The sequence below is a fragment of the Xenopus laevis genome, chromosome 4L, assembly GCF_017654675.1.
Source record: "Xenopus laevis strain J_2021 chromosome 4L, Xenopus_laevis_v10.1, whole genome shotgun sequence".
Classification (NCBI taxonomy): Eukaryota; Metazoa; Chordata; class Amphibia; order Anura; family Pipidae; genus Xenopus; species Xenopus laevis.
Window position 1 is genome coordinate 18,170,370 of NC_054377.1, and position 16,386 is coordinate 18,186,755.

The window sequence follows — 16,386 nt, forward strand, 5'->3', positions numbered from 1 at the left end:
TTTTAATTCATTGTCTTCTTCTGCTGTCTCCTTCAAGCTTTCAAAATGGGTCACTGACCCCGGCAGCCAACAAACGATTGTTGAGGTTACAATTTTATTGTTGTTGCTGCTGTTTATTACTTATCTGTCTGTTCAGGCTTTCTGCTATGCTGTCATTTAAACAACTGCCTGGTTTCTAGGGTAAATTGGACCATAGACATCCCAGACTGGAGAGCTGCAGAACAAAAAGCTAAATACTCAAAAACATTAAAAAAAAAAAAATTATTGCGAATGCTGTCTAGATCATATTAAAGTTAATTTAAAGGTGCAGTAGCCCACTACCTCCTACCCTACATAGTCCCTCCTCCCTGCTCCCACCTGCACAGGTGATAACTCCATTAATTGCCCCATATCCTGTAATTACCCCTCGTTGCAGAGTAAGCGCAGTGGAGCTCACGGGCGACATCTTTTTCTCTTCGGTAATCTTCGGAAAGTAAGCTGTGTGTCGGCCATTCCGGACAACTGCGCATGCGCCAAAAGTGATGGAAATAGCCAAAGATTTGGAAGAAAACCCGAAGATTATGGAAGAGAAGGAGATGGCACCCTTGAGCTCAGCTCGCTTACTCTGCAATGAGGGGTAATTACAGGATATGGGGCAATTAATGGAGTTATCACCTGTGCAGGTGGGAGCAGGGACTATGTAGAGTAGGGGGTAGTACTCCAGCTCACTCATTATACACATGCGTGTAATGGAACCCGGGCAAAGGGAGGGGGTGAGCGTCCACCACTCCTACTTCATACATGCATATAATGAGTGAACCGGGAGCTTTTGAACGGATGACCAGTATATTATGCCTGCTTATTATTTGATATAGGTTGCTGGACCTGAATGTTAATTTTGTATATTTTTAGGACCTGCGGAATTTTTCAATTTGTCCTTGGATGATTCACAGAAAGAAGCTGTGAGTTTTTCTCTCGGTCAGAGAGAGGTTGCTGTTATTCATGGTCCACCGGGTACGGGTAAAACCACCACAGTTGTAGAAATTATTCTTCAAGCTGTGAAGGAAGGACTGAAGGTGAGCAAGAGTCTATTAAGGTTGTTAAAACTGTAAGGGTTACAGTGGCCACCCATATGCTGGACAGATCGACTGATCCGATCATTGGCCGAGGAGATAATAAGGCAGATTGAACTACGACTGTATGTACTGATGCAGTCCTCCCTTGAAAGTATTTTTAAAACTGTCCTATACATATGTGACTGATTTTTGGTCAGATTTACAATGGGTAAGGGGTCCTGTGAGCCCAATACATGGGGCAATAAGCTGCACACTCAGTCAGGCTTTAGGCCTTGACTGTTAAAGGAATTGTTCGGTTTAAAAATAAAAACTGTGCAAAATAAAAAATGTTTCTAATGTAGTTAGCTAGCCAAAAATGTAATGTATAAAGGTTTGAGATACTGGATGTGTAACATAATAGCCAGAATACTACTTCCTGCTTTGCAGCTCTCTTGGTTTCCGCTGATTGGTTACCAGGCAGTAACCAATCAGTGACTTGAGGGGGAGCCACATGGCTCATAACTGCTTTTGAATCTGAGCTGAATGCTGAGGATCAATTGCAAACTCACTGAACAATTATGTCTCATGTGGCCACCCTTAAAGGGGATCTATTGCAAAAATAAGAATGTAATCATCTCACTGAAATAAGGCACTTTCTAAATACAATCAATTAAAAATTCTACACAGTTTAAGAAAAAATCAAGTTACTCTTCAGTATCTCACTCTCAACAACCTGTCACTCTTCATGCTCTCTTCAAGCTGAGGTCTGGGTCAGATTTTGATTGACAGGTAGGTCTAATACGTCTTTTAGGGGGACTCCCTTCCGTAGCAGAGTAACTCCAGCACAAACAAAAAGTAACAAAATAACAGACCCTGGCAAACGCCCTGCACACAGAGAAACAGGATTTCCATCAGAACTGTTTATTTTTAAAGAGTGATCACCTAGGTTAAGAGCGCAACCCCCCCCCCCAAGGATGTATTAGACCAAACTGTCAATCAAAAACTGACTCCACCTACTGTATGAAAACAGAATGAAGAGAGACCGCTTGCTCAGAGGGGGAGAGTGAAGAGTAACTTGATTATTTTATAAATGGTACAACATCTTTAATTATATTTAGAAAGTTTCTTGTTTCAGCAAGATGAAGCTGATGTTAAATTTTCATTTTCGACATAGATCCCCTTTAAAGTCACTGACTAACTCAGAGTTAGAGAGCTGAAAAGCAGGAAGTAGTGTTCTGGTTATTATGTTAGACATCCAGTCACTCCAGCCTTTATACATTACATTTTTTCCTAACTATATTAGATTTTTTTATTTTGCACATCCTATCAATTTACCCAGTTTTTATTTTTACATTGAACTGTTCCTTTAAATGTGAAGGAGGATGGGGACCGCAGCTAGGGTTGCCACCCGGCCGGTATTTTACCAGTAAAATACCTGCCAAGGCCGGGGCCTGTATTACAAATTTACCGGCAACATAGCTGCCGGTAAATTTGTAATATGATTAAAAAGAGCCCTCGGCCTGCCCCCAATCCCCTGGAACTTAGCTTTTCTTTTGCTTCTTTTAGCGTCCATGGCGCAGCCCCGCCCCTTTTGATGTCACGCCCCCCCTTTTGACATCACTGCCCGCCCCTTTGTGTCCCCGCCCCCCACCAGCCGGTAGAGAATTTTAAAAAAGGTGGCAACCCTAACCGCAGCTGATAACATTTTATTCAGTGTCTATACGAAAAATAGGAGTAAACCCCTGTTTATAGGATTATCTGCTGATTGTACTTTATTTTGTTTCCATAGGTCCTTTGCTGTGCCCCTTCAAATGTCGCTGTAGACAATCTGGTGGAGCGATTGTCTACTTTTAAAGAGAAGATCTTGCGTCTGGGTCACCCGGCTCGCCTGTTGGAATCCTTACAGCATCATTCCCTGGATGCCGTGCTGGCACGAGGTGACAATGCACAGATTGTGGCCGACATAAGGAGAGATATTGACCAAACCTTTGTAAGTCACGTTATAGACTGTATTGAGACAGGGTATTAGCTGTGACGGTAAAATCAACAAAGTACATACATAACCCTCACCCTTTGAAAACTACAACTCTCATCCTCTGAGTATGCTTAGAATTCTGGTCAGCAGCAATTTAGGGCTACAAATGTGAAATGCTCACATAATATATTGTTAATCTTAAAGGAGAAAGAAATCTACCAGAGCAGTTTATTGCCAATAGATTAGCCACAATAGTGCAAGCTATAACACAATAATTTATTCTGCAGAACGCTTTACCATACCCGAGTAAACAGCTCTAGACGCTCTCTCTGTTTGTTTAAGATAGCAGCTGCCATATTAGCTTGGTGTGACATCACTTCCTGCCTGACTCTCTCCCTGCTCACTCAGCTGTGGGGTCACATTAGAGCAGGGAGGGGGAGAGAGGAGCACACTGAGCATGCTCAAGCCGTGCCCTGGAGGTTTACGCTGAAAACCGGAAGTCTAAAACAGAAGGAAAATAGATGCAGTGTTTCTTTTGACAGAGGACGTAGAGCAGCATTACTTTGAGGGTTTACGGGCGTATTTATATAGAATTTTCTGATAAAGCTTACTTAAATTTAGCCTTTCCTTCTCCTTTAAGGATACACATTACTATAGTTGGTATGACTGAGGATGAATAACAGAATTTTGGGGAATAAAGAAAGTAAGTGTGTCAAAGAACGTTTAAGGGTAAAAGAGCCTTTAGAATGCTTTTTTTCCTGTGATTGGTCTCTATCAGAGAGGTGAATTCTATATGCAGGAGACTAATCCAGGCATAAGCCTCCTTGCCTAGGCTGGTGTGAGGCATTACCTTGAGCACTCCATCTGAGGTGAGCAGGACCACTTTCAGTGGGTACAAGGAGGACTCCTATCAGGGACAAGGTTTAAATCAGGAAGTCAGCACCACAGTGAAAGGGTTTCTCATGAAAGGGGCATGGTTTAGGTGGACTAGAGAAAAGTTTAGGAAGAATTGTGTTGGGCAGACTAGTTGAGCTTATGGGGCCCACCATTTCTCACAGAAACCTTGAAAGTGAGGTGCTCATGTCACAGAATGCTGACTACATATAAGCAGGTAATGCCTGAAACTGCAGACATCTGTGTTTTCAGGGGACAGTTGCTTATTTGAGGTTCAAGACCGGTAGAGCAATAAAAACCATACACGATTGTAACAATATACATTGGGCTTTAAGTTGGTTACTTGGACTTTAAATGGGCATAACGTCACACCATTTTCAGAGACTTTTTCCATCTAAGTATTTTCCGTTATCCTTAGACTTATTAGAACTACCCACAGGGATCACAAATTGCTTTGCACATGCTAAAAATGCGTTGGCGCACAGTTTCCATTGCTTTTATGGTTTTATAATTGTGCAACAGTAGTTCTCTATCATTATCTTTTGTTTATAGAATTTAGGAAAGATATTTTCTGCCCCTTATTAAATCATTTCATTTTGTTTGAAAGGCTAAAATGAAAAAGCTGCGCGGCAAGGAAGAGAAAAGTGGGTACAAAATGGAAATTAAAGCTCTAAGAAAAGAACTGAAAGTGAGAGAAGAAGCCGCCATGGTGGAAACTTTAAAACGGGCCAATGTTATACTTGCGACAAACACAGGTGAGTCACAGTGACCCATGTCACCCAATACTTCTGCATAAGTTTGGCTTTGCCATTGATTTCCTGAAGAGGTGAACTTCAGACATTCACAGTATGAATCTTACAGATGTTTCCAATGAAGGGGAGGGAAATGGGAACCGATCATTTATTGGCACCTTCCCATCATAATGCAAATACATTTTAGTTATTAGAATGACAACTTTTTATTCTCGGGTATAATGACAACGGGAAGTAGATATTAATTGTGGTGGGCTTTGTAAGTGCTGTCTCTGTTTTTGCTGATGATACTTAAAGGGAATGTAAAGGCAAAAAAATAAAAACCCATTTTTACTTTCTTTAATGAAAGAGAAACCTATCTCCAATATACTTTAATTAAAAAATGTCTATCGTTTTTATAAGAAACCTATATAAGAAACCTGACTGTATGCAGTGAAATTCACCCTTCGTTTTACCTGCTCTGACTGCATGCGGATAGGAAACGGATAGGAAACTTCAGATGGTCCCTAACTGCTGTGCAGGGAAATGATCATACTTTCAAACCCCCACCTTACTTCCCAGAACTCGAGCATCTTTGTTTATTTCCCTGTAACAATTGTGTAGATTTGTATCCGCAGACCCAGTGCAGTCTGTATATTCTGATTATTAATCAGTCTTCCCGTATCAGCTTCTGGCAGATATTATTTGAATTGTTCTGTTTTGATCATTAATGACGATCCCTAAGCTTAACCTCACAATTTAAGCCCAGAGCAAGTGCGTAGTCTTGGTATTGCAAAGATATTTAACAAAGTTACAAGATGACAGCCCCCTGTGCTACTTTAAAAGCATAAATCATTTGTTTAATTGGGCTTCCCGTGCAGTTGGTTCATGTTTATATTTAGTATACAAAATACAGCATTTCTTACATTATTCTATGTCAGACTTTAGTTGCCCTTTAAATGTTTCATGCAGGATGCTGCCACTTTGCAGAGTGATTTAACTAATCTGGAAAACTGTGCAGCAAATTGGAAAATGAGGTTCAATGTTGACAAGTGTTATACATTAAATGGTAGTGAGGGTAAGTTATTTCTTAATAAAGACGTTCCGATTTTAAAGTTTAATTTGTCTTGGGTTTTTTTTGTTTTTTTTTAATGTATATTAACGAATTTTTAAAACATTTTTTTATGTTACTGGTCCTTTAAAGGGATACTGTTATGGGCAAAAAAATTTTTCCAAAATGAATCAATTAATAGTGCTTCTCCAGCAGAATTCTGCACTGGAATTCATTTCTCAAAAGAGCCAATAGATTTTTTTATATTCAATTTTGAAATCTGACATGGGGCTAGACATATTGTTAATTTCCCAGCTGCCTCTGCTCTGATAAACTTCAATCACTCTTTACTACTGTACTGCAAGTTGGAGTGATATCACCCCCCCTCCCTTTTTCCCCCCAGCAGCCAAACAAAAGAACAATGGGAAGGTAACCAGATAGCAGCTGCCTAACACAAGATAACAGCTGCCTGGTAGATCTAAGAACAACACTCAATAGTAAAAACCCATGTCCCACTGAGACACATTCAGTTACATTGAGAATGAAAAACAGCAGCCTGCCAGAAAGCATTTCTCTCCTAAAGTGCAGGCACAAGTCACATAACCAGGGGCAGCTGGGAAATTGATAAAATGTCTAGCCCCATGTCAGATTTCAAAATTGAATATAAAAAAATCTGTTTGCTCTTTTGAGAAATGGATTTCAGTGCAGAATTCTGCTGGAGTAGCACTATTAACTGATGCGTTTTGAAAAAAAAATTTTTTTCCCATGACAGTATCCCTTTAAGTACCTATGTTGGAAGGGTGCAGTAAATGGCTGGTGTTTTGTGACTTTTCTCCCCTTGGTTGAAATTATTTCGGCTAGGTAGGCACCTTAACTATGAAATAGAGAGGATAAGCAGTTTGCATATGGTGGAAGGTTGGAATCCCGAGCCTCATCAGGACTATCCAACTGGAGGAACACGAGCCAAACATAGCACTCCAAGGACTTCACAAACTTCTTTATATGACATCATCATTCTAATAATAATAATAGGACCCCTCAAACATGCAGTTTGACGAGTAATCAACTGGCTACATGAAAAATGTTGCACACACTGATCTAGATGTTCATCAGAAAGTTTTCTTTACCAGGCGCTTCACTGGACGGCCCTCTGAAATTGCTTCCGGAAGATTATTTTGACCTAGTGGTGATTGATGAGTGTGCGCAGGCATTAGAAGCGAGCTGCTGGATTTCTCTGCTGCAGGCTAAGAAGTGTATTTTGGCTGGTGATCACAAGCAACTACCTCCAACTATAATCTCACACAAGTAAGAAACTGGCATTCCAGTTGGCATGGGGTTCCACTCCTCTTACGTTTGTTTTAACCGTTAACACCTTTACAGCAGGGAGTCTCAGAAGAACGTACTATTCCCTGTTCTATCTCACTGAGAGTCTCATGCTAAGGGGATATTGCTGGCATTACTTGACCCGTTCTCTCTGGGCTGTCACCAGTCAAGTGAGTAGTGTGAGAAAAGATGCTGCTTCTCCATACAGTTAAAGGGGATCTATCTGAACATTTTCTATAAGCTTCATCTTGCGGAAATAAGAAACTTTCTAAATATAATCAATTAAGAAATTTTTAACCATTTATAAAATAATCAAGCTACTCTTCACTCTACCCTTCTGAGCAACCTTTCTCTCTTCATTCTGCCTTCATGCAGTAGGTGGAGTCAGTTTTTGATTGACGGTTTGGTCTAATACATCCTTTTGGGGGGGGGTTACACCCTTAACCTAGGTGCTCACTGTTTAAAAAATAATCAGCTCTGATGGAAATCCTGTTTCTCTGTGTGCAGGGTGTTTGCCAGTGTCTGATATTTTGTTACCTTTTGTTGGTGCTGGAGTTGGTTATTTGAATTATTCCACTAAGAAAGGGAGCCCCTCCCCCTAAAAGATGTATTAGACCTACCCGTCAATCAAAATCTGACCCCCGACCTCAGCATGAAGAGTGACTGACCCCGACCTCAGCATGAAGAGTGACTGACCCCGACCTCAGCATGAAGAGTGACTGACCCCGACCTCAGCATGAAGAGTGACTGACCCAGACCTCAGCATGAAGAGTGACTGACCCCGACCTCAGCATGAAGAGTGACTGACCCCGACCTCAGCATGAAGAGTGACTGACCCAGACCTCAGCATGAAGAGTGACTGACCCAGACCTCAGCATGAAGAGTGACTGACCCAGACCTCAGCATGAAGGTTGTGGAGAGTGAGATGCTGAAGAGTAACTTGATTATATCTTAAACGGTGCAGAATTATTAATTGATTGTACAGTAGAACCCCCATTTTACGTTTTTCAGGGGACCAGAAAAAAATGGTGCAAAATCCAGGAAAATATAAAACCAGGGAAATGTATTATGCATAATATACAGATGGGACCACAAAACAACAATGTAAAATGAGGGAAAACTTAAAATCAGGTGATGTAAAATGGAGTTTCTACTATATTTAGAAAGTGTCTTATTTCCCCTTTAACTGTTGAGCCAGCACAGGGAGCCTCTGCATGTTTTTGGTTGCCAGAGGGGGCATTTACATCTCCTTTTTCTATAGAATAGTTAGGACTTCTGAGCTCATAAACTCAAAGTTTTGGGAGTGGCTGTTGCATGTTTACCGTTGTACTTTGTGTTTATACAGGGCTGCAGCTAATGGCTTATCTCTTAGCCTGATGGAGCGCGTCACTGATAAGTATGGAGAGAAAGTAGTGAAAATGCTGACCGTTCAGTACCGCATGCATCAGTCTATAATGCAGTGGGCGTCAGACGCGCTGTACGGAGGGCGGCTTATTGCTCATTCCTCGGTCGCTCATCATTTGTTGAAGTAAGACCAAGTTTTTATACTACGTAAAGTATTGACCAACATTAAAAACTTTAAAAATCCCATAGCTATGAATGTAGAGAGGCGGAATTTGAATGTACGTATGTATATCTTTATTTGTAAAGCGCTGTTAAGGAGCCGCAGCGCTGTACAGTGCATAAAATTCCAATATATATACATGGGGGAGACAATTTACATAATAAATATATACAGAATCATAGGACAAAGAGATTAAGTGGTATGAGACATGTTGGGAAAGAGGTCCCTGCCCCGTAGAGCTTACAGTCTAAGTGAATTTCACTCTAGAGGACTGTGGTGACCTCTAACTTCACTCTTTGATAAATATACCCCTATGTATTCTGTGGATAAGTGCGCTACATGAGCCTGCTGCAGGCTGAACTTCTGTCTCTTCTGATCATTTAGGGATTTACCAGGAGTTTCTGTAACTGAGGAGACCAGCATCCCTTTACTGCTCATTGACACTGCTCACTGTGGCCTCTTTGAAATGGAAGTAGAAGACGAGCAATCCAAAGGAAACCCAGGTAGATCGAAAAAAAAATTCAAAACTTGTCCCCAATACAAAATTAAGCATAGACCAGTGTGGCAACTACAAAGCAGGATTTTCCATGAATCCTAATTTTTTAACAAAAATGTTTAGGCTTTTGTGTGCAAACACAATCCTAAAAGCCAATTTTAGGGGGTTATTGACTAAAATCTGATTTTCTCTATTTTGTTTAATAAAAAGCTCGGGCAAACTCTCATCCACGATTTTGCCTTATCAATAAAGGGGAACTAAGGCGAAAATTTAAATTTAATTTCAATTTCAGCATACTGAAATAAGAAACTTTGTAAATACAATCAAATATTTTACATTATTTCTGAAATAATCAAGTTTATTCACTATTCATCTCTCAGCATCTGTTTCTCTTCATTCTGTCTTCATGCAGCAGTTGGGTGTCAGATATTCAATGACAGATATACAATATATCTTATAGGAGGGCTCCCTTTCCTAGCAGAGATCACTTAAATAACTGATTCCAGTACAAACAAAATCTAACAAAATAACTGCCTTTTGCACAAATTCTGCATGTAGAGAGATGTGATGTCTGGTTATTTTAATAGAGTGAGCTCTAAATATCTTCTAGGCAAAAGCCCCTCTATAAGATATATTGGATCTAACTGTCAATGAATAGCTGACACCCTACTCTTGCATGAAGAAAGAATGAAGAGAAACAGATGCTGGGTTCAGAAACAGTACCGAATTTGTAATTGATTGTATTTAGAAAGTTTCTTATTTCAGTATGCTGAAGCTTATATCAAATTTTCATGATAGTTCCCCTTTAAAATAACTCAAAATAACTGGATCGGGATGGAAAATCGAGTGAAAACCCAAATCGCTCAATTTTTCTGATGATTGCCTGAAAACCCTGAATTCTTTGGATCATTGGGCTAAACCCAGTGCAGACCACGATATCTTCAAATTGGGATAGGGACATCTGCCATTGACTTATATATGACCTCGACAGATTTTGATACACCGGGTTTTCGAATTGTGGCTTTTTGCAGGACCGGGGTTTAATGAATCTTGAAAAATTCCAATTTTTTTTCCATAAAAAATTCTAGTTTTTGACCCAAAAAGCCAGACCAAAAAATAACTCCCGTGGTGAATGTTTTCATGAAAATGCTGTTTTACAGCAGCATTTTCATTCTTCTACTGATCACTTTCCAGGTGTATACATATATATAATGATAATGTTAACCCACACATCACTAATTTATACATCATTACAGAGATCCAGGAACCTGTCTTTACTGATTCCATTTAAATAGCTTATGTTTTTGCATCACTTTTTAGGTGAAGTGCGACTGGTGGATTTGCACATTCAAGCTCTCACAAAAGCCGGTGTAAAACCGCAGGATATTGCAGTTATAGCACCCTATAATCTTCAGGTAAGAATCTTTAAACATTCACAGTACACATGTAGGAGCAACATGCTAAGAGAATCCTGGAACTAACACGTCCTGAATGCAAATGTGCCTCTTACACACAGGAGGAGGTACAAGTGCAACCATCTAAATAGTGAACTAAACTTTGCACTTGTGCATGCATTCTTGCATAAGCCCTTTGAAGCACATATTGGGCTACAAGTGCACTAAAAAATCATACTTTGGGGGGATGTTAGCACTCAAAATATTGTACACATGAACATTGCAAGGTCTTGATTGGTCCTTATAATGCCTGCTTCATTATTGTATATCCTTTCATGTTTAATGAAAAGTCCTTAGAACCATATTTAGTATATTAGGGCAGCCCTTTAGGATATTGACATTGCTGTATAACTTTCTGCATAATAAAAATATGCAGGATACCAACCCAGTATGCAGGGTACCGCCCCATTATGCAGGGTACTAACCAAGTATGCAGGGTACTAAAAAAGTATGCAGGGTACTAACCCAGTATGCAGGATACCTCCCCAGTATGCAGGATACCTCCCCATTATGCAGGGTACCGCCCCAGTATGCAGGATACCTCCCCAGTATGCAGGATACCTCCCCAGTATGCAGGATACCTCCCCAGTATGCAAGGTACCGCCCCAGTATGCAGGGTACCACCCCAGTATGCAAGGTACCGCCCCAGTATGCAGGGTACCACCCCAGTATGCAAGGTACCGCCCCAGTATGCAAGGTACCGCCCCAGTATGCAGGGTACCACCCCAGTATGCAAGGTACCGCCCCAGTATGCAGGGTACCACCCCAGTATGCAAGGTACCGCCCCAGTATGCAAGGTACCGCCCCAGTATGCAGGGTACCACCCCAGTATGCAGGGTACCACCCCAGTATGCATGGTACCGCCCCAGTATGCATGGTACCGCCCCAGTATGCATGGTACCGCCCCAGTATGCAGGGTACTGCCTCAGTATGCAGGGTACTGCCTCAGTATGAAGGGTACTGATGCATATGCAGTGCTGTGGGTCCTGTTGTAGAAGACAGTTGTTCCAAAGAGACCGATAGGTTGGTTCACAAAATTACCACTTTTTTTTCTCACTTGGCCTGTAAGACCTGCAAGTGCAGTTTTATATAATGTCATCAGTTACAATAGGTGTTCACTGAAACTTGTGCATTATTATAGATAATGTACCTTTTTGTTAAATGTGAAGATATTGGAAGTCATCTTTGAGTCTCATGACCTGTATAAAAGCACCCAGCCTGTGGCCTTTATATGGTCATGGAACTCCTCAGTCACTTATAATATAGTGGATAATGTAACCCCCACTGTAATTTATAAAGATATTATGTCACAGAGGAGTTATGTGACCATATAAAAGCACGAGGCCGAAGAGCCTCGTGCTTTTATACAGGTCACATAACTCCGAGGTGACTTCTAATATCTTTAAAGATTTCAGTAGGGGGTACATTATGCATTATAATCTACATTTTGTGTGAAATGTTGGGAGGGGGGTCGGCGTCCAATTCTGGTCACTGGTGTCCAAATTGGGTGCGCTGTCGTCCAATTCGGGCTTTCAATTTGAACGCGGAGGTGTCAAATTCGGCGGCCAGGGACCCATGTTATAAACGGTGCATTCTGACGTCAGAACGCGCCGTTTATATAGTGAATAAAGTACCCCCTCTTGTAAAATATAAGGATATTATAAGTTACCGAGGAGTTTCATGACCATATAAAAGTACGAGGCCGAAGGCCGAGTGTTTTTATACAGGTCATGGAACTCCGAGGTAACTTATAATATCCTCATATTTTACAACTGGGGGTACTTTATTAATTATAATACACAAATTTCAATTAATCATGTGACAGAAATGACATCAGAACTCACCGTTTATAACTGATGACATCAGAACTCACCGTTTATAAGGATATAATTTACAGGATATTCATGGCTTTTGTGTATTATAAGGATATAATTTACAGTCTGGTCCCATAGGGAAATGACCAGACTGTAGATTATATAGTGAATAAAGTCCCCCCTCTTGTAAAATATAAGGATATTATAAGTTACCGAGGAGTTTCATGACCATATAAAGACACAAGGCCAAAGGTTTTTATACAGGTCATAAAACTCTGAGGTCACTTCTAATATCCTCATATTTTGCAACAGGGGGTACTTTATTTATTATAATACACAAGTTTCAGTGAGTCATGTGACAGAAATGACATCAGAACTCACCATTTATAACCAATGACATCAGAACTCACCGTTTATAAGGATATAATTTACAGGATATTCATGGCTTTTGTGTATTATAAGGATATAATCTACAGTCTGGTCATTTCCCTATGGGACCAGACTGTAAATTATATCCTTATAAATGGTGAGTTCTGATGTCATTTCTGTCACATGACTCACTGAAACTTGTGTATTATAATAAATAAAGTACCCCCTGTTGCAAAATATGAGGATATTAGAAGTGACCTCAGAGTTTTATGACCTGTATAAAAACCTTTGGCCTTGTGTCTTTATATGGTCATGAAACTCCTCGGTAACTTATAATATCCTTATATTTTACAAGAGGGGGTACTTTATTCACTATATAATTTACAAGAGGGGGTACTTTATTCACTATATAATTTACAAGAGGGGGTACTTTATTCACTATATAATTACGTCATTTAGGTGTGTATTTCAGATCACTCAGTTGACGCCTTCCATTTATTCCAGGTGGATATGTTAAGGCAGTGCCTCAGACAAAGGTACCCTGACCTAGAAATTAAATCTGTGGATGGATTTCAAGGAAGAGAAAAAGAAGCCGTGGTACTGTCCTGTGTCAGATCCAACAGTAAAGGTTTGTGTTTATTTACCATCACAGGCAGTTTATACAGGGCAACATTCAGTTTCCCCATTACACTTATGAGAAATATTAAGCAGAAATATTATAATAATATAACATTATGCATAATAAAAGCATATTAAATCTATAAGCCACTGTGCAATACACGTTAATTACAAATGTGCAGTTGTTGTACAGTTATTTGGTGATATGATTGTCATCACAAGCAGCTTACGTTGCTCCTTTTTTATTCTCTGCGCTGCTAGTCCCGAGTGCATGTACCATTTCTATCAAACTTGTAGCAGTCAGTTCTCCTGCAGACAAAACGCTGTTTCCCACAATGCTCTGCACATTGTTTGCATATTGTCATAGGTGTGTCAGGCAGAACATATGCAAGGTATTGTGAGATTTGGATTTATATTTAAGTGTGAAGTTAAGGATCGCCATAGTCCACTAGAGTGAAATTTCCTCCACTCTCCATTTATTTCTATGGGATTTTTAAAGGTTTATTTATCAAATGATGAACTTTCACTCATTGATAAATACTCTTTTAAAAATCCCATAGAAATGAATGGAGAGTGGCGGAATTTCACTCTAGTGAACTGTGGTGACCTCTAACTTTTTGATAAATATACCCCTTGGTATTTTGGATGTACGGGAGATCACTATTGCAACATTGTTGGAAGAAACATATAGTCAGGACCGGCAGTGCAGGTCATAATGAAGTACAAGGAGAAACTGCTTGTAATAGCAATTACTGTACATTAACAAATCATCATGAGGACAATAATGCTGGAGTTCTGGGAAGGAATGTTGCATTGCAGGTAACAAAACTTGCACGTTCTTCCAATTTTTTCCCCACATTTTGATTGCACTACTTCTGTCTCAGAGTAGAGTCCTATATTAGGGTTGCCAATAGGCCGGTGTTTTAGCATCTTGGCCAGTAAAATCTCAGCAAAGAATTGTGTCAGTGTTACAATGTAATACCTGGACCTGCACCAAACTGGACTTGCACCAAACTGGACTTGCACCAAACTGGACTTGCACCAAACTAGACTTGCACCAAACTACACTTGCACCAAACGGGACATGCACCAAACTGGACTTGCACCAAACTGGACCTGCACCAAACGGGACCTGCACCAAACGGGACCTGCACCAAACGGGACCTGCACCAAACTGGACCTGCACCAAACTGGACCTGCACCAAACTACACTTGCACCAAACTGGACCTGCACAGGGCTGTTCCCAAAAAAAACAGCATCCAACTGCATTCCCAAATCCATTAATATCTGCTCCAAAGCTAGATTTTGGTCACATTGCATGGTTTCACCTTCTTCATTCTGACTTGAACTGAAGAGAGAAGGAACAGAAGAGTTTTTTTATTCTCGCATAAATCAATATAATATTTAAGTAAAATTTTCCATGGACCAGAATGATAACAATGCAAATAGATGTAGATCCTAATGGGACAACATCGCTAAAAGTAGACCTCGCATTAGTAAAGTATGGGCCCTCCTGGGCTAAACCCTGGGTTCAGATCGTTCTGGTGGCTTTTTGGAACAACGTTCTGCCGTCGCTGATTTATTTTGGGTCACAAAAAAAAAAAAAAAAAAAGGTTTTCCTTTGGAATTGCTTATGACTCTTATTTCTTGTCAAATAAAGTGTAAGTGCAGGGAAACAAAATGAATGTCACCGTCTGTGGATTTAGCAATCAATCTTTCCTTCTCACGGAGGCACCAGGAAAACAAAAGCAATTTGAGCTGAGACACATCAAGAGGGTTTCATCAAATGTATCAGTGCACTTGCACATCATGAAATCCGACAAGGGAATAATCTTTGCGCTACTCAATAAATTCTACAATACTCCTGCTTCTCAATGCTTAAAGGACAACTCAACCATAACATAAAAAACCCCTAACCTCTCCCCCCCCCCCGCCTAACTGGTACCCGAGGCAAATGCCCCTAACTTTTTACTTGCCCCTCGGTGAAGATTCGGTCCTCGGGAACTCACGGCAGCCATCTTTTTTTTCCCGTTAAACATCTGAAGCAGACCGTCGTTTTCAGCGCATGCGCAGTTGGAGTAAAATTCCAGTCCCAAACAACTGAGCCAGAATTTTTTGTGACTTTTGGAAATTTTTGTGATATACACACTGAAAATTGTACTTTGTTTAAAGGAGACATATAGGATAAATGAAAAATCCTTAATTTTGTAGGCAATTATGAGTAATATATGGGGTTGCTTTTACATGGTGCTAAAAATTTATATTTATCTTTAAAAATCGCCCGTTTATTGGAGCTCCCTATAGATGTTCTCTGGTCCCTGTCCCTGTTTCAAATGAGAGGTGGGCGTGTCCTAATGTTCCCTGGCAGAAGCACAGTAGGAGGGGGACAGCCAATCACAGCCCTGCAGTCACACAAGCACAGACACGCTTCAGTTCCCTATTGGGTCCTGCTATCTGCTGATTGGTTCCTGTCCTACAGTGCAGTGAGCTGAGAGCCACCGGCTCCCCTGCACATCCTGAGAATTCAGAAGTGGAAGAAAAGGGAAGGACTATTAGGGTTTTTGCAGAAATATTCAATAAATCATCCTGAAACACTACTTTTTTAAGCACAATTCTTCTATATCTAAAGAAGTATAACGCACTGGTACATTCTTATTTTTTTACACAAAATGTCTCCTTTCAGCATGCTCAGGACCTGGGGGGGGTAGCTTTTTATTCAGCATCTTTCCAGTTTGCAATTTTAGCAATCTGGTTGCTAGGGTACACATCGGCCTAGCAACCATGCATTGATTTGAATAAGAGACTGGAATATGAATAGGAGAGGCCTGAATAGAAAGAGGAGTTAGAAAAAAAGTAGCAATATCAATACAATTGTGGCTTTTCGGAGCCATTGTTTTTTAGATGGGGTCAGTGACCCCCATTTGAAAGCTGGAAAGCGTCTGAAGAAAAAGGCAAATAATTAAAAATGGTATTAAAAAATGAAGACCAAGTGAAAAGTTGCTTAGTCTGACCAACAAGTAGTCAAGGAAGTTGTCAGGAGAAAGAAAGAGGCTGCTCTGATG

At 40.4% G+C, this 16,386-nt stretch overlaps 1 protein-coding gene across 1 annotated transcript in view; it reads left to right on the forward strand.

The window, feature by feature from the left end:
- The window catches only part of ighmbp2.L (immunoglobulin mu DNA binding protein 2 L homeolog), a 34,104-nt gene that overhangs the window by 5,881 nt on the left and 11,837 nt on the right, over positions 1 to 16,386 (forward strand). Inside the window, exons 5-12 of the mRNA XM_018257515.2 lie at positions 892 to 1,055; positions 2,824 to 3,024; positions 4,511 to 4,658; positions 6,816 to 6,990; positions 8,354 to 8,536; positions 8,957 to 9,075; positions 10,389 to 10,483; positions 13,210 to 13,333. Coding sequence (XP_018113004.1) covers positions 892 to 1,055; positions 2,824 to 3,024; positions 4,511 to 4,658; positions 6,816 to 6,990; positions 8,354 to 8,536; positions 8,957 to 9,075; positions 10,389 to 10,483; positions 13,210 to 13,333 — 1,209 coding nt within the window. The remainder of the gene's footprint in view (positions 1 to 891; positions 1,056 to 2,823; positions 3,025 to 4,510; positions 4,659 to 6,815; positions 6,991 to 8,353; positions 8,537 to 8,956; positions 9,076 to 10,388; positions 10,484 to 13,209; positions 13,334 to 16,386) is intronic.